The sequence below is a fragment of the Alosa pseudoharengus genome, unplaced genomic scaffold (assembly GCF_046254945.1).
Source record: "Alosa pseudoharengus isolate Yale_2024_CS ecotype anadromous, Long Island Sound unplaced genomic scaffold, YU_APseudo_1.1 YU_APseudo_1.1_scf_1, whole genome shotgun sequence".
Lineage (NCBI taxonomy): Eukaryota > Metazoa > Chordata > Actinopteri > Clupeiformes > Clupeidae > Alosa > Alosa pseudoharengus.
The window spans coordinates 12,815,667-12,835,228 of NW_027468564.1; the positions used below are offsets into that span (position 1 = coordinate 12,815,667).

The window sequence follows — 19,562 nt, forward strand, 5'->3', positions numbered from 1 at the left end:
TCTCTCCCACTCTTCCATTCTCTCTCTCACACGGAGGTCTAACTGACCCCTTCACTCATATCGGGGTCAGACTGCTTTCCATCCCAATGATGGTCTATTGGGGCAGCCGTGGCCTACTGGTTAGCACTCTGGACTTGTAACCGGAGGGTTGCCGGTTCGAGCCCCGACCAGTAGGCACAGCTGAAGTGCCCTTGAGCAAGGCACCTAACCCCTCACTGCTCCCCGAGTGCCGCTGTTGTAGCAGGCAGCTCACTGCGACGGGATTAGTGTGTGCTTCACCTCACTGTGTGTACACTGAGTGCTGAGTGTGTTTCACTAATTTACGGATTGGGTTAAATGCTGAGACCAAATTTCCCTCACAGGATCAAAAGAGTTATACTTATACTTATACTTATATATACTATATACTTATTAGCCGCATATCGGGGTCAGACTGCTTTCCATCCCAATGATGGTCTATTAGCTGCATATTGGGGTCATAATGATGGTCTATTAGCTGCATATCGGGGTCATAATGATGGTCTGTTAGCCGCATATCGGGGTCATAATGATGGTCTATTAGCCGCACCATTTGTCCTGTGGTGCCATGAGCTCTGGAGGTTTACAAACATTGAAGGGGTCTATAAACTCTTGGTAACGATCAACCCTTCAACAAAGACTGCTATTCATATGACAACAACAGTATTGCAAATAAATAAAGCGCAGGGCAGGTCAATGGCCCGTACCTGTCACACCAACCCCAATTCTACTGAATTTGTCAAACCGAATCCAGTTCAACAGACTGAGTAACTCCACAAACCCAGTTCTACTGAGTAAGTCCAACCAAACCCAGTTCTACTGAGTAACCCCAACCAAACCCAGCTCTACTGAGTAACTCCAACCAAACCCAACCAAACCCAGTTCTACTGAGTAACTCCAACCAAACCCAGTTCAACTCTACTCTGTTACTCTGTATGTAACTCTTATGTTAGCAGGTTTGTGTGTGTCTTGATTGCATAAAGTCTCTTTAAACACACACTCACCTAGTTGGCCTGTGTCAGTGAGTTGTGTTCCTCTTTTACACACACACACACACTCACCTGGTTGGCCTGTGTCAGTGAGTTGTTCTTCTCCTCCAGATGTTTCTGCAGTTCGTCGATCTTCAGCTGCAGCTGCTTGTTTGACTCCGCCTGCTCTGTTAGGCTCCGCCCAGTCTCCGCCTCCTTCTCTTCCAGACGACGAATCAACATGCAGAGCTCCTGGTTCCGACCCACTTCATGCTGATCAAGGCAGAGACTCATCAAACAGGGAAAACACACATTTGGTGCCTAGAAAAGCTCTCAGCATGATTGCAGTTTGTAAACCCCCTTGATACATGTGGCCCCTAATAACAGACAGAAAAGACCACTGTGTTGCTGGAAGACCAGTTTAGACAGGTGCAGCCTAGGTGTCAAAGTGTGTGTGTGTGTGTGTGTGTGTGTGTGTGTGTGAGTATGAAAAAAAATAAAACAGAGAATGTATATCACAAATATATAAAACCTCCACTGTAAAGCAGATTTCAAGACAGATGTAACCGATGGGTTGGTTAACTAACGTTAACACGAAGATAGGTTGGTTAACTAACGTTAACACGAAGATGGGTTGGTTGCAGGGTAATTTAACGGCAACGTTTCATTACGCGACTGTTACTGTCAGACATCAGTCTATGTTTTGCTGTGTGAAAATGATAAATCTGTGAACAACGTAACATTAGCTACATCGAACAAACCGTTGTCAGTCCTCAAAGAACTATTTTGACATGTATATCACAACACAAAGTACACATTATGTGTGTGTGTGTGTGTCAATTACCTGTAATGCTAGTGTGATGCATTGGGTGGCCTTCTCCAGGTCGATGCAGGCTTGCTTGTAACTCATGTCCATATGCTGACTAACCTCATTCATCTACAAACACACGCACACACACAATTATAACACTATTGCTCCAAACCTCAGTCATGCAAGATCACTACGGTATTGTATACACAAAGAGAAGTGATATACTGCGGTATTTTCTCGAAACCCATTCAACTGATTTGTATTATTCTCCGCACAACGTCTTTATTTTTCCGGAATAGTGAATTATCAAAGTGAAATGATTGATGATGCGATGGCTTAAATATACAGTGCACTAGCCTAGATGTGCAGGAGCTCACGAGCTCACTGACTGCAGCAATTCAGCTTTGACAAGAGGTCTGGTGTTAACCTAGACTAGTAGTCTAGAGGAAGACTAAGCGGTAGGGTTGCCAACCGTTCTGTAAAATACGGAATCGTCTCGTATTTGAAAGGAAAAATATGTGTTCCATATTGAACTGATACGGAACACATTTACGGAACAGATATTTTTCCGTATTTTGTTCCATATTATTGAGAATCAACTCAGTGCAAATCCATGACAGATCAGTATAATAAGTTAGACTATGAATGAAGAATGCTAGCCTGACAAGCCATACTTTGGCTGCCACTAGGGTGCGTCTAGATTTCTAGGCTAGAAGAATGCATGATTCTTAGATTTTCTTAAATATAAGTATATATACTTTTTTGATCCCGTGAGGGAAATTTGGTCTCTGCATTTAACCCAATCGGTGAATTAGTGAAACACACTCAGCACACAGTGAACACACAGTGAGGTGAAGCACACACTAATCCCGTCGCAGTGAGCTGCCTGCTACTGCCGCTCGGGGAGCAGTGAGGGGTTAGGTGCCTTGCTCATTGGCACTTCAGCCGTGCCTACTGGTCAGGGTTCGAACCAACAACCCTCCGGTTACAAGTCCAGAGTGGTAACCAGTGGGCCACGGCTGCCCAATTTTCTTTTTGTCATCACTATCCTAATATATATAACAGAGCCACTGGGAGTCACAGATATTGTGCTGAAAGTAGCGTGAGACAGAAAAGGCCAGAAATAATACAAGGCTTCACCAAATGTGTTTCTGGAGCTGCTTGATGTTTATGTTTATTTTTTTCTGTGATATCTGCCAGTTCAGTTGTATACATTTCAGAGTTGTTTTGCTTGAGTAGAATTATAGGCTACAAACAGTTATTTCTTTATTAAACGTTTTTGCATCGGAATTATTCTTTTGCACACAAACTCGCGTCACATCCGTACGTCACCGCCCATTTGGAGGTGCAAACAATTGGATTTTTGGTTCCTTACTATGTTATCTCAATGGCAATGCAGCTATTATTTGCACCTCCAAAAGCATGGCGTAATGGTTACCTCCCAAAAACGCGCTTAAACGCCCACAAATACCCGGTATGTTTGTGTGAAAGAATAGGCTACATTAGGATAACAATACAGTGTGTCTGTGTCGTAAGAATGTGCGCTCATGTGACTAATTTTAATGTGCTCATTTGTGCGTTCATTTGACACAATTTAATAGTCAACTGAGAATGGGCGCTCATGTGACTAATTATTTAATGTGCTCATTTGTGCGTTCATTTGACACAATTTAATAAACGGGCCCAAAGTTATGTAGAATAATGAACCCTACTTGGTTACTACAGAATATTTTGACTGCTAGCGTGACAGACACCGGTGGTGTAAAACAGAAGAGACGAAAAAGCTCACAGAAAAAAAGCGTACGGGAAAAATGATTATCTGGCGTAGCGTATCTGCTGCCTCATACATTGGCTATAGCTGGTCACTGATTTCGGTAGAGTTTAATTTTTGTCACTAGGCAAAACCACTAGATAATATATTTCCTTCCAACAATATACCAAAACAACTGCACGACTCCCACCTTTGTGGCAACACTTCGTAGCCTCCCGGGATCGGTGTGATTTGACGAGGACAAACGCTGGCATCGCGAGGTCGAGCCCGAGCCGTGCTGCATGTCGCCTTAGATGAAATTTAAAATACTGAGCTATTTAAAAATATATATATTACAACCTCCTCAGTGAGATATAGAGGTTTATATAAACATGAACACAGGTTTCCGTAATAAATATCTAAGCATAAGCCATTCACAACATTCAGACTGCTCTCTGAAAACTGACTGGGGTTTGTTTTGCCTTTCTTCTTCGACTGAAGCCAGGTTTAGTGACGCATACAAGTTTACCGCCCTCTATTGTACAGGATGAGAAGTTGATATATTTTTTTCGTCTTCTCTTGGTACTCAAAACGCGTCACCCTGTGCCAGACAGTCCCAATGAAACTGTCAGTGGAATCTGAATGACAAGTCCTTACTCTATTGTCCTTGAACAAGATGGTCAAACTGCTTTGTAACATTGTTAATGGCAGTAGGCCTACTGTGTAAGCAATACATCTGTACCGAACTGAGAAAATAGAAGTGATACAATTGTTCTCCCTACACTTCTGTCTAGTAGTGTACATGTAGGCATATGTGTGTGTGTAGCTTAACTAAGTATGAAAACAAAAATACTGCAGAGATGGCAACATACAGATAATGTATCACAACACAAAATACACATTCTGTGTGTGTGTGTGTGTGTGTGTGTGTGTGTGTGTACAGAGAATGTATATCACAACACAAAATACACATTATCTGTGTGTGTGTGTGTGTGTGTACAGAGAATGTATATCACAACACAAAATACACATTCTGTATGTGTGTGTGTGTGTGTGTGTGTGTACAGATAATGTATATCACAACACAAAATACATTCTCTGTGTGTGTGTGTGTGTACAGAGAATGTATATCGCAACACAAAGCACTCATTCTATGTGTGTGTGTGAGTGTGTGTATACAGATAATGTATATCGCAACACAAAATACACATTCTGTGTGTGTGTGTGTGTACAGAGAATGTATATCACAACACAAAGCACTCATTCTATGTGTGTGTGTGTGTGTGTCGTACCTGTAACCCAGTTGCATTGAGTGGCCTTTTCCAGGTCGATGCAGGCAGGCTGGCTTGTGATTCAAGTCCATATGCTGACTTAAGCAGTAGGGGTTAAGTCATTCATGCAGATCTGTGCAGATCCGACTCAATGTAATGCATGCTGGGTTGAACACAATGCATACTGGGATGGATGCAATTGCTTACTGGTTAGAAATCCTGTCCGACTTCTGTCAGGGGAGGGACTTACCACCGTGTCACCCAGCATAAGCCACTAACTGAACTGAGCATAGGGTTTGTTTGGATTGTCTTCTTTGACTGATGACTTTACAAGGTTTAGTGGAGCATACTTAATCTGAGAAGGAACTAATCTCAGAAGGAAGTACACTGTGGCAATGAAACTGTCAGTGGAATCAGATGACAAGTCCTTACTACACCGCGCATTCAGACCAAGCAGCAACATATTTTTTACAGTCTATGGTTCAGACTACTTTTCATAGCACATGAGAGCTCCCAAATCATATGCAACAATCATATATTAATGAAATATCAATTAAGTTATCAATTATAACTCATCTACTCACTGTCGCCAGGGAGGTGTTGACATTTTTTTTTATCCTTCTCTCGTTGAATTTCAGGCATGAAAACGGGTCAGGGGTGAAAAAGGTGAGAAGGGCGCGCAAAGAGGGAAATGGCCGTTTCATAGCAAAACAAGCGCGAGTGACATTGTTGCCAATAGTGCATAGCTTCCATGGAGTATGAAGTTGCCTAAAGCAAACTACAAAATGACTCATTTTTACAAAGTAATACCTTTATTTCTTCTTTTTGGCTTGGGCCTAAGTGTGAAAGCGCCCACTTGAGCTGTTTGGCAACATGCTTCCTCCTCTCCTTCTCAGTAATCTACATGAGTTTTCTTTTTTTCTTTCTTTGTGCCTGAAGTTATCAGACATTTCTGAAGATTTCATAGGCCTAATGGACACTTCATAGTAGACTATTAGAATAAGTCTGAATAAGATAAGTCTGAATTTTTGTTGGACCAAACCAGATAATAAATAAACTGGGTAGGGTAGACTAGGCTTTAATTTGTAAAATTGGTTTGAAATGTTTTAACCTGCAGCCTAGGCTACTTACAGATTGTGGCATTGTGCTAGTGTGTTTAACCAACCAATAAAGTTGTGTGAACAGTGTTCACTACATGTTAAACCCTGTAGACACAGACTAGGCCTACTGATCAGGCCACTGAATGTTTCTTAAAAGACCGCATTATGTCAAACACTGCTTTTGTCTCTGATCTCGACAAAACGCACCAGTTTAGGAGCATTTAATTAAACTATTTAGTTATTAGCATTAGCCTTTGCTATACTGATAAAGTATGCCAATTCGCTTCACCTTTATAGTCGATCTAGATGGCACAAACTGCACGTATTCTTCATCAAATGAACTCGTTATGTCTATATTTCTGTCCAATATCGCTAACTTTAACAGCCTATGCTACGTTGCTACAGCAATCTCAATGTCTTTTTCTGACAGAAGTTTAAAGTTTCAACTAGCCCACCTGGAGCATCTCTCCTCGCCGGGCTCACATTCCAGCTGACATTTCAGACGCATATATCTGTAGCCACAGTTCTGTTCGCGTTGCATCCGCGACAAAAAAAATAGCTCCCACTGTTTAATAGGCTAGGGCAGGGGTCTCCAACCTTTTTGGGAATGAGGGCTACCTGAAGACCCGAAATCATATGGAGGGCTACTCATTTGAAACAAACATACCGTCACCCCTTTTTTGCGAGGGTAGTCCTCCTAAATAATAGGCCTATGAGATTTGTACTTTTAAATTATCAATATTGTGTAGGCCTATACAACACTACCAACATTTTTGTTCAGTTTGTTCATTTCAAAGTTTGCATGGGGAATCTAATCAATTTTTTTTTTTAACAAAAAAATACCCCAATCGTTTTGTGCAATTAATAATTTGGGTTAAAATTTGTACCCAATTTATACCCACCCACCATTTTGAATTCAGGGGTTGTTTAAGTTCTGATTTCAGTGGAGTTTAAGTTCTGAATTCAGTTTTAACATTTCAATAGTAATCGCCCACACCACCCTAACATATGAAAACTCCTTTTAAAGTTATTGCACACCTGAAATCTCTCCATGATCTGACAAAAAAGGTAATGCACAGTCCTGCTCAGTCATGCATGCCACAACATTTTCAGCGCTATTATACGGCAGTAGTAGCCTGGCGCGCCAGACCCACAGGGGCGCCTCTAGTAGCCTACGGAGGAGAAAAGTCCTGTGAGCTAAAAAACTGTTTTTCAGTTCTTGAACAATCATGCAAGAACCGTATTTGACGAACATGGAATGGCCACAGAACTTTTGCAAAGATATGCTTTCATTGGCTACACCAGACGAGCTAGTTTTTCCCCCTTTACTGTCTATGCGGGCGAGCAGCGTGTAGGCGCTCCGCTTCTGTTGTTGTTTAAAGACTGAATGGGAAACGGATTTGGAGCCAAAGGCTAAAATTTAACGCAGCTACAATTTGTAAGATATCACCAATATCAATTTAATGTTACAGATGTATGGCTACATACATTCTTAAAATGGTTCTGGTCTAGACTTAAATATCGATTGAAAACTTCACAATAGAGCGTGTTTTTAGAGCGTGATCTGCAGGCGACCTGTTGGCTATTTTTAGAAGGTGCGCTGGGGGCGCCTCATAGCCGTCCCGCGGGCTACCTGGTGCCCGCGGGCACCGTGTTGGAGACCACTGGGCTAGGGGCTGCATTCACATAATCGTTGCTGGATCAGACAAGTTGTCTCACAATATTTTCTCATCGGATCTGGGCGAACCACGTAAGTCCCCACGTAATTTTGGATTCAAAACGGCGAATTTCGCCGAAAGGTGAGGAGTTTTCATGCCTGTGAATTTCCTCTTTACTTTTGTAATGAGTTGAAATGCCTGTGCCTTTAAGCATCGCACCAGTGCCACACCAGATGTTTAGTAATTAATGAAGAGGCTGGATCGGATGGCTTCTTTGAAAGTTTGGCATCAGACATGACCTGGGGAGCGGCAGGAGGTTGGGATCGTTTAATCTAGAATATTCCAATTCTCTCATAGCACTACTTACAAGTGTTGCTGATCTTAGCACTTACCCCGTCTTGAACTGACACTCAGCTGTTTAAAAACAGCACTCACTGATGCACTTTGTTCTTACTGTAGGCTACTCTACCGTTTTCAAATTGTCCTAGAATAGTTGAGAGAATTGCTTTAAAACTTAACTGTTTACCATGTTGTTAGTCGCTTTGGTTAAAAATGCATCAGCCAAATGTAAGTAATGACTAGGTTGGGATTGTTTAATCACCTTGGTAACCTTGTGATGTGTCCAGCAGTTCATCTAGTTCCCCAGCAGGCTTGTGCATTTTACGAGTGTCATGTGACTCACTGCTCCAGCTGCATGCTCCCTACTGCACTGTGCACGGTAATGATTTAGATTTTACCAAACAAACTGTACCCAGAAATGTATTTCATCAACATCATTTATATATGATTTTAAAATAAATACATCCTAAAACAATTTCAAAGCCACACTTCCATGTCAATGTTTTCAATACATGCACCTTGCGCACAATACATTACACAAAACATTTCATTTTATAGCATTTAAAAACACAAAATAGCCATTATTCAAGCTAGTTCAAATGTTTAAAATTTACAATGTACTAGTTCAAATGTTAAAATGTCATTTCAAAAAGTCATTTCAAGTCTCAGCATAATAATGCAGAGTAAAAAAGTTAATCCCTTTAGGTTTTCACATTAGGTATGTCAAATGTTATAAAGGTGTCCGTATAAACACAGTACTGAATTTAAAATGATTTAAAAACAGCATAAGTTATGCAAGTAATTAAACAGCAATACATATTTACTATTGCGCTTGTTTGTTTCTGGAAATTAGATTAAATTGTTGTTTCACCAAAACCATAGTTAGGGTTCTTTCATGTGAGTGCACTGGTGTGTCTTCAAATGACCTGATTGAGTGAAGCTCTTGCCACACTGAGTGCAGTGGTCCGGCCTCTCTCCTGTGTGCGTGCGCTGGTGGCATTTGAGATCCCTCCCTTGAGTGAAGCTCTTGCCACACTGAGTGCAGTGGTACGGCCTCTCTCCTGTGTGAGTGCGCTGGTGTTGTTTGAGATCAGCACTCTGAGTGAAGCTCTTGCCACACTGAGTGCAGTGGTACGGCCTCTCTCCTGTGTGAGTGCGCTGGTGTAGTTTGAGAGTTCCCTCTCGAGTGAAGCTCTTGCCACACTGAGTGCAGTGGTACGGCCTCTCTCCCGTGTGAGTGCGCTGGTGTAGTTTGAGATGTGCCTCTTGAGTGAAGCTCTTGCCACACTGAGTGCAGTGGTACGGCCTCTCTCCTGTGTGAGTGCGCTGGTGTAGTTTGAGAGTTCCCTCTCGAGTGAAGCTCTTGCCACACTGAGTGCAGTGGTACGGCCTCTCTCCTGTGTGAGTGCGCTGGTGTAGTTTGAGATGTGCCTCTCGAGTGAAGCTCTTGCCACACTGAGTGCAGTGGTACGGCCTCTCTCCTGTGTGAGTGCGCTGGTGTAGTTTGAGATGTGCCTCTCGAGTGAAGCTCTTGCCACACTGAGTGCAGTGGTACGGCCTCTCTCCTGTGTGAGTGCGCTGGTGTAGTTTGAGAGTTCCCTCTTGAGTGAAGCTCTTGCCACACTGAGTGCAGTGGTACGGCCTCTCTCCTGTGTGAGTGCGCTGGTGTAGTTTGAGATTTCCCTCTTGAGTGAAGCTCTTGCCACACTGAGTGCAGTGGTACGGCCTCTCTCCTGTGTGAGTGCGCTGGTGTAGTTTGAGATTTCCCTCTTGAGTGAAGCTCTTGCCACACTGAGTGCAGTGGTACGGCCTCTCTCCTGTGTGAGTGCGCTGGTGTAGTTTGAGAGTTCCCTCTCGAGTGAAGCTCTTGCCACACTGAGTGCAGTGGTACGGCCTCTCTCCTGTGTGAGTGCGCTGGTGTAGTTTGAGATGTGCCTCTCGAGTGAAGCTCTTGCCACACTGAGTGCAGTGGTACGGCCTCTCTCCTGTGTGAGTGCGCTGGTGTAGTTTGAGATGTGCCTCTTGAGTGAAGCTCTTGCCACACTGAGTGCAGTGGTACGGCCTCTCTCCTGTGTGAGTGCGCTGGTGTAGTTTGAGAGTTCCCTCTCGAGTGAAGCTCTTGCCACACTGAGTGCAATGGTACAGCCTCTCTCCTGTGTGAGTGCGCTGGTGTAGTTTGAGAGTATCCTCTCGAGAGAAGCTCTTGCCACACTCAGCACATGCATGACCTCTCTGGCCATTCCCTCCTTCCTGTTCTGAATAGCGGCGAATGACTTTACCGGACGTTGACCTGCATGGCACAGTTGAGTTTTTCTGTGTGTGTTGGTTGCTGCCACTTCTAGAAGGTGCCACAGTCTCTGGTCCGATCTCTCCAGACCTCAGCAGTCGCGTGTACTCGTCTGTGTGGCTCCTCTTGATGTGTTTGTGGAGGTAGATCTGAGCCGTGTAGGCAAACGGACACAGGGAGCAGGTGAACACCTGAGACGCTGTCACGTCTGAAAGAAAGAATAAAGAGGGAAAGTTTGTTCAAACATGTTGGAGAACCATTTCCTGTACCATCAACAGGTATGAGTCATCTGAGTACTTACTGGTGTTTCATTTGATAAATTATCAGATCAGCCAAAGAAACATGTTATAAATTCTGGTAACGGGCATATTTACCTACAAGGTTCCCACTAAAAGTCAAATATAAAATTCCATGACTTCCCTGACTTTCCATTACAAAAAAACCTGAATCTCCATGACATACTATACTTTAAATAGTACAATATACCGACCAATGACTTGAGAGCAACTGCATAGCGTTCAATAATATTTTACTTTTTTTTTAGAGATATATAGAATAGTATATTGAATAGTAAGTATATATACTTTTTGGATCCTGTGAGGGAAATAAATGGGCATTGAATAAACAAAGTTGGGCTACTCAAGCAAGCAGTAAAGCGAATAATTTTGCCATGTATTGTGGCAAGTAAATCTTAAATTGCTACAACTAAATTCCTGGATATTCCATGACTTTGGCCCAAAAATGATAAAATTCCCTTTCATGTCTGGAATAGACTCTCCAAAATTCCATGATATTCCAGAAATTCCATGACTTGTTGGGAACCTAATTTATTTTGCACAAGAATAACACATTTCTTGTATTCTTTTTTTTGATAACTTCATCTTCAAACGTGTTACTGTTGTGCGAGGCACTTTACCGCGAGTAGCTCCAGGGAGACGGGCCCTTGTGATAAGTGACATACGCAAGTCACTTTGGCGTCAGACAAAATGAACGAATAAATGAATGAAAGAATAAATTAACAAATTAATGAATAAATAAAGCTAGATGTTGATATATGAGCTTCATAATCTCTGCTTGTTCATTGCAGCAGAAGCTGGGACGGTTGGTGGATGACGGCTTGCTGTGTGCTGCTACCTGTGGCGCTGCTCTTGATGTCCCACAGGTAGTCGAAGCCGATGCCCAGGTCTCTGGCGTAGCCCTCTCCGTACCAGACGAGCAGCTCCTCTGCAGGGCCGATGGGCTTGCAGCAGCGGTATATAATGCCTCCTTTGTACTGAAACGCCACCAGGTTCTGCTCCTCACCGTCACGAGCGCAGTTCACATACCTGATGGAGAAACCAGAGATTTAAAACAGAGAAGAGTGCAGGGTTCCCACTCTAAGTCAAATGTAAAAGTCCATGACTTTTCCCTGAATGCATATAAGTATACTCTTTTGATCCCGTGAGGGAAATTTGGTCTCTGCATTTATCCCAATCTGTGAATTAGTGAAACACACTCAGCACACAGTGAGGTGAAGCACACACTAATCCTGGCGCAGTGAGCTGCCTGCAACAACAGCAGCGCTCGGGGAGCAGTGAGGGGTTAGGTGCCTTGCTCAAGGGCACTTCAGCCGTGCCTACCGGTCAGGGTTCGAACCGGCAACCATCCGGTTACAAGTCCAAAGCGCTAACCAGTAGGCCACGGCTGCCCCAGTATTATACTATTTCTACAAGAATAGAATAGAATAGAATATTCTACAAGAAGAGTAATAGAATATTATAGAATAGAATAGAATAGAATATTCTACAAGAGTAGAATATCCGGTAGATATTTTTGTGCTCCATGTACTCGGTTACAATGTAACTCTTGACATTCTAGTGAAAAGTGCAGGAATACTGGGACGTGACCTCATCCAGTTGGAGTGTGTCTCTCTCTTGGCGTCGATGTACTCATCTGAATGGCGGCTCTTGTATATCTGTGGAAACATCAAACACAACTTGGTTTCACTGCAGAGGAAGTGAACCCGAGCAGGGTCCTAAAACGCCTTGCAGGCATCCTGCTGAAGCAGGATGTGTGTTGAGGGCCTACATTTAGGAGAACGACACCTCTGTTCATTCTAGAGGACATATCTCAGTTTTCACATGCCCTTTGCAAAAAAAAGGACAGTAAACTAGGAATAAACCATGTTAAGGGAGAAGACAGTCAACAAACTTCCGTTTAGAAACAGCATTTGCTCTCTCACCACCCAGGAGTATCCACTCTCTATGGCCTCGTCCTTGTCGGCCACGTCCCCCTCATAGGGGCCAAAGTGGGCACCTTTGGGCACCGTCTGGCCCTGGTTGAACACCCCCAGACCTGCGTTTGGGATGTTGGATGTCCTGACCTCCAGCTTTGGTGGCAGGGTGAGCCTGGCTCGGTCGGGGACCCCAACAGGAGCTTGGGTGTCGGGGATGAAGTGAGGGGGACCGTGGACCCCACACTCTTCAATGTAGAAAGACTCACAGTCCTCACAGTCTGCAGAAGAAAGCAACCAATCTCGTATTAATCACTGCGATTCAGCTGTAAAACTAAATGTCCCCCAACTGAGATAACATCTGAACTGAAAATTGTATGAAGTTGTCAGCAGAGAGAAAAGTAACAGTTCAGTCACACACAGGCGTTGAAAGCTTTGATTGTGGCGCTTCTAATAAAACTTTACAGTCGGCATCGCCAAACTGAATTGTGGGAGCGTGTTGCTCGAGGCATTGCCGGACTGAATTGTGGGAGTGAGTTGATGAGGCGTGTTGCTTGAGGCAAAAGTTGAAACCATTTTTAACTTTAATTCTTAAGCAGCCGTATAAACTTTGGGGGAAAACCCAGCGGCGAGCTCTGACTGAAGCGTGTGTTACTGAGCCATATTAGGGGCAAACAAGACAAGAGCAGCTCACACAGGTAATCTTCATCTTTGGGCACGTCTTCCTCAGTGTAGCTCACTCTGGGTCTGATGCGCAGACTGCCTCCTCGCTTGTAGCTGTTCAACTGCTGTTTCTGCTGCTTCAACCACTCCCTCTTTGACACACCTGACACATATTACACACACAAGAATACCACAAAACAGCAACGTTTTCCTTTAGAATACCACAAAACAGCAACGTTTTCCTTTAGAATACCACAAAACAGCAACGTTTTCCTTTAGAATACCACAAAACAGTGACGTTTTCCTTTAGAATACCACAAAACAGTGACGTTTTCCTTTAGAATACCACAAAACAGCAACGTTTTCCTTTAGAATACCACAAAACAGTGACGTTTTCCTTTAGAATACCACAAAACAGCAACGTTTTCCTTTAGAATACCACAAACAGCAACGTTTTCCTTTAGAATACCACAAAACAGTGACGTTTTCCTTTAGAATACCACAAAACAGCAACGTTTTCCTTTAGAATACCACAAACAGCAACGTTTTCCTTTAGAATACCACAAAACAGTGACGTTTTCCTTTAGAATACCACAAAACAGCAACGTTTTCCTTTAGAATACCACAAACAGCAATGTTTTCCTTTAGTGAACTCTGCACAAACATCAAGAACTGACATGGGGCTATACCCTACAACAACAAAATAAATACTTTTCCATTTTAAAATTAACGTTTAATGATTACTATGGGTTTAAAACAGTTGTTGCCAATAGCTTCCATAGAGTATGAAATGGCTCAAAACCATAGATTTACCAAGAAAACAAACTATATAGGAACGTCATATATTACCAACCGTCACTTATATCCAACCTCTTACGTGTATGTGTCACTTAATATTAATTTCTATACAAACCAAGACGGCGGATTCCTACAGAAACGCAAGCACCCACACCTTAAGTTTATCTAAATTAGCTATGTACCAAAAATTACATTTTACTGTGACTCGAAGAGCTGTAAAGAATGTTGTAAGGCTGCGTGTACAAATCCGCTTGAAGCTCCAGTGGAATTTTGAATTGCGATGATGAGAATTCTCAGGCTAACCGTTGATGTGCAGTGAGAAAGGTTGCAAATAAGTACCCACCAGCCTAGCACTAAACTCCGAGCGTGGTAAACAAAATCGGATATTTCAGGCAGTAAAAGCCCCGGTAAGAACCAAAGTAGATTTTGTTCAAATCTACACACCTATGGCTACTGAAAAATGTAAGGTTCATTTAACAAATGTTATTTTGAAGTATTAAAAAACATTGTTGTTTTAGAATTTCCGAACGAAATGGTTGGTAATTAGCACGTTTACGATACATTGACTCATTTAAGGCCAGACTACAGGTGAATAGGGTACATTTTAAATTTTGGTCCATAGCAGGTTAACTTTCCAGCTTAATCTAGCTGTGTTGCAAATAATAATAATAATAAAAAAAACATCAGTCCCAAAACAAGTCCCAAAACAGGGTTCCGCCAAGTTGCTTTGTGTTTTCATCACCTACAACTTCAAAAATGGAAGTCGAAACATTTTTTTTCCCTGACAATGTCACCAAGCATTGATTTACCTATTCACTAGTTCTGAAGAATTTATTAAAAAATAATTATAAAACTCTTGCTACTCTGCTTCATTTGCGTTCGCTGTAACGTGCAGCACGACGGCATAGTCAAGGAATCATGTTCGTGCGTGTTCACAGGTTTGCTTTCCACATGAAGTATTTACATATCTGATCAACTTGATAATGGCATTTTTAGTTATAGGCTATCAAATGTGCATATGGCTACTAATGCTTCATGTGTTGATGATTGTTCAAGAATGTCAAATCAAGTGTGTGCTACACGGATTAAGTAATAACAAATTGAAAGCCATTGCATTTCAGATATTTCACAAACACCGGCTGAACTATGAGAAACTGAGAAATATACGCAATGTTTTCACCTGCCGTGTCTAGCCTTAAAAAAAAAAAAACATAAAAAATAAAAATTGTTGTGGCCAAAACAATCATATGTATGATAAAAATAAAAATGCCTTCTCCTATTTCTTCTTTTTGGCTTGCTATACTGACCTGAAGTCTGTTTATTTGCTTCACCTTTTGCCGATCTAGATGGTTCAAACATCATGTATTCTTCATCAAATGAACTCAGTGTCTCTCTATATTTTGGTCTAATATCACTAACTTTAACAACATTAGGGGCTCTATCATGACAGTCTAAAACGCATGGTCACTGGCGAATAATTGAAACAAATTCCAGGGTTCGTCCAATCCATATTGGGTGTGGTTTAGTTATGAAATGTTCGGCGCATGGCGCAAAAAGGTGGGCCTTATGTTTCTTAAATCAGTCATGGGTATGTTTTGGCCGTAACATCATTTTAAAAACCAGTGAGAATGAGATCTGTAATTCCATTTAACAGCGTGCAGTGCAACTTCAAACAGTGCATGAAACAGTATGTAGGCTCTCTTCTGTGTGACCCTGCTCACCACGTGTCTTTGCTGCTGGGTCTGTCTCTCTCCCTGCCTGTCCATCCACAGTCTCCACTCTGTCTTTCTCTCTACTCTGGTCTGAGTCTTTTGTAGGGACCTGAGGAACAACAGCAGCACCAAACACACTCCATTTTCAGAGCAAACACATCCATCGTATTGTCTTACACATCCATCGTATTGTCTTGTCACTCCCTCCATAGTGCTGTCAACAAACTGTAACTCATGTTCTGTGTGTGTGTGTGTGTGTGTGTGTCTACAGTGCATGTTACTGTGGGTTTATCTTTAACGAGACCTGTTTATTCTCCTCTGTCTCCATAGCCTGTTCTATTGGTTCCACCTCAGAGGCCTGAGAACATTGAGCACTGCTGCTGATTGGTTGAAAACTGCCATTCCTATTTCTGATTGGACGCAAAGTCTTGTTGTCTTGCACCTCCTCAAAATTAAGCATAAAGAGAAAAACAAAGTATGACAAGTAGTGTACATGCAAGTAGTGTACATGCAAGGTATATTCCTTTCAGCTGTAATTATACGTGTAGTGTACATGCAAGGTATATTCCTTTCAGCTGTAATTATACGTGTAGTGTACATGCAAGGTATATTCCTTTCAACTGTAATTATACATTATATGACCCTTTCCTATTTCTCCGGAGTTTTCATATGACTCTTTCTTATCTATCCTCTTCAGAATGACCAAAACAGGGGGGGGGGGGGGGGAGCTACAGCGCCCGTACCATATACGAGTGCCACGGGGACCCAGGTTCGAATCCGACCTGTGGTCATTTCCCAATCCCACCCCATCTCTCTCCCACTGGCTTCCTGTCACTCTCTACTGTCCTGTCCAAGTAAAGGCAAACCCCCCGCCACCCCCCAAAAAAAAAAAAAAAAAAAAAAGAATGGCCAAAACAGTCCTGCTGTTTACCTGAGATGGAAGAGCAGGAGCTGGGGGCTGGGTGGGCTTCACGGGGGCGACTCTGGCGTCAGCAGGGGCTCTGGTTGGAGCTCTGAAGCCACGAGGGGCTAAAGGAGAACAAAACATCATCAGCTATTCAAGTCCAAATCAAGCAGATTATCTTTACTACTCTTTGCTTTGCACGCAGCATAGTAAGCAGCCCTGGGGGGTATTCCAAGTACGTGGTTTAGTGACAAACCTGGGTAAGTTAACTCAGAGTAAGTGGTAAACCTCCTAATAGAAGAGCTGTATGGCTTCATTCTCCTAACAAAACAATGCCATACGGCTCTTGTTGTAGGAGGTTTACCACTTACTCTGATTTAACTTACCCAGGTTTGTCACTAAACCACATACTTGGAATACCCCCCTGACCATCCCCTGAACCGGTTCTTCACCCTACTCCCATCTGGCCGCAGATACAGAGCCCTGGACTGGAAAAAAAGCGCACTTTAAGAAAAGTTTTGTACCCTCAGCTATCACTGCACTAAACAAACTCCTGTGACAATCATTCATCCCCGGGTACGCTGGCGACTACGCCGCTCCGTCCGGCATCTATTGTCTTTGTTAGTCTGTGTCAATGACAATGTCTTATATGTGAAGCGCTTTGGGTTGCACTCTGTGCATGTTAAATGCACTATACAAATAAATCTGAATTGACTTGACTTGACTTATTATTTTGTGTCTTATGTTGTCTGCACTGTCCGTTTTGCTTGTATGGTGTTAAGGAGGGAGGGAAACTGGTTATATGTATGAGGCTGTGTATATCCCGCATGGAATGTAATAATGATGTGTGTGAAAAAGAATATCCTTATAGGACAATAAAGACTCTATACTATACTGTAATGTCTTTATTTTAGAACTCTTTGGTACTTTATTTAATAGTAAAAAATGTATGTACATACATGAGGGATACAAGATCTTGAACTCATTACAGATTCATAATAGTGGTGGTTATTACATGTACAAGATCCATCTTAATAGAGATTCGTATGAGGGGGTTATTACATATGCATATGCGTTTGTGTAACATATCATAACTTTTGTGTGAGAGATCACAACTCTTGATCTGTTCAATGACACCATGCTTTGGGCGATTCATGATGATCATATTTACCCATAAACATTACAGCTGTGTGTGTGTGTGTGTGTGTGTGTATGTGTGTGTGTGTGTGTGTGTGTGTGTCTGTGTGTGTGTATGTGTGTGTGTGTGTGTGTGTGTGTGTGTATGTATGTATGTATGTATGTATGTGTGTGTGTGTGTGTGTGTGTGTGTGTGTGTGTGTGTGTGTGTGTGTGTGTGATTGTGTGTGTGTGTGTGTGTGTGTGTGTGTGTGTGTGTGTGTGTGTGATTGTGCTGTAAGCTGACCTGGAGGCCTCCTCTCCAGACTGGGTGTCCACTCTTCCTCTGAGTCGCTGCTGTCAGCAGGGGGCGGTCTGACCAACGCCTTCTTCCTGGCCCGGCCCTGCCTCATGAAAGCAGGAGCAGGAGAGGACAGCCCTGAGAGAGGACAGAGAGAGAGAGAGAGAGAGAGAGAAAAAGAGTGAGAGAGAGAGGACAGAGAGAAAGAGAGAGAGAGAGAGAAAAAGAGTGAGAGAGGGTCCCAGAAGCAGAAAGAAACAATAATGGAGAGAGAGGAAGAAAGCAAAAGGACAGCAAAGTAACCAAAATAAAGAGAGAAAGGAGTAAGATAGAGAGACAGCATTGGAGACGAGAAAAAAACAAGAGAAACAGAGAGATTGACAGAGCAAAACACACAGACAGGCCAGATACCGTTGCATTCTAACACTGCAACATCAATTCAACACAGTATGTTGGTGTCAGATGCTCAAGGGTGCATTTCCCAAAACCATAGTTGCTAACCTGTTAGCAACTTAGTTGGTTGGCAATGGGAAACTGTATCGCAACCAACAACGTTGCTAACTTAGTTAGCAACTATGGTTTTGGGAAAGGCACCCCAGTACAGCAGTAGAAAACTGTGACCTGATCACTACCTATGGCCAGCATGAACAGGTGGTTCCTCTTCATGTTGCTGTAGCGCACCTTCTCCCATTTGGCCAGCCGGGCCCACTCCGCCTGGGTGAAGTGCACCCTGAGGCCATCGAACTTCTCCTAGGATGGGACCACACACACACAACTCACTCCCTGAGGCCATCGAACTTCTCCTAGGATGGGACCACACACACAACTCACAGTGCCGTAATTTCCCAACTATTAGCCACGGCTTATAGCCTAGAAAATCTAGACGCGCCCCTAGCGGCAGCAAATTAATTTGCTGCCAGGGCTAGTCTAGCAACTCTCCGTTGACTTGTGAGCTCTAGAAATCGAAACTAAATCTGGCATTGAAATCGTGTATAGAGTCGTTTGTTGGGCTTAACATAATGATTGATGGCAGAGTTGCAACGGTTTGGCTTGAATTCCCTGCTACTTGAAAACAAATATCCTATTGCGTCCTATTGCGTGCAGAGGGAATTTGAAAGACAACTGATTATCCCGACCCTCGGACTGAGCACTGCGAACGGTGAGTGCCCAGACCCTACATTATAATGTGGGTCTGGCTCGCCAGGCTACACGGCTTATACATTGATTTTGCTAAATTTCTTTAGCTATGAGGTTAATACACAGGGGCAGTTAATATGGTATTAATTAGTGCTGTCAGTCAATTACTTGATACTCTGTCATTAATTCATCTAAATGAATGGCATGCATCGATTTTTACTATGAACATATCTTAAAAACAAGTTTGGCAAAACTGAGAGTGAATCAATGAACAGCTAAACCAACATTATAGACTTTAAAATTCAACATGTCTCTCTTTTATTATAATTTTCCCTTTGGGTCAGACATCAGCATAGTTCCATGTCAAATCAGCCTAGAAAATCGCCACGTTTCATTTTCCGTTGGTCTTATTACACTTTCTAACTTGAGAGGAGACAAGTTTTAAGTAGGAACTGGAGAAAGGTAAAAATCAATTGTTTCACTCAAGGGGAGGTGGAAAATGAGTGTAATTCACCAA

General features: G+C 42.7%; 1 protein-coding gene across 1 annotated transcript in view; it reads right to left on the reverse strand.

Annotated features, from left to right (window-relative positions):
- LOC143136367 (uncharacterized) overlaps positions 1-19,562 on the reverse strand; it is a 68,756-nt gene that overhangs the window by 13,508 nt on the left and 35,686 nt on the right. Inside the window, exon 11 of the mRNA XM_076297054.1 lies at positions 8,813-10,104. Coding sequence (XP_076153169.1) covers positions 8,813-10,104 — 1,292 coding nt within the window. The remainder of the gene's footprint in view (positions 1-8,812; positions 10,105-19,562) is intronic.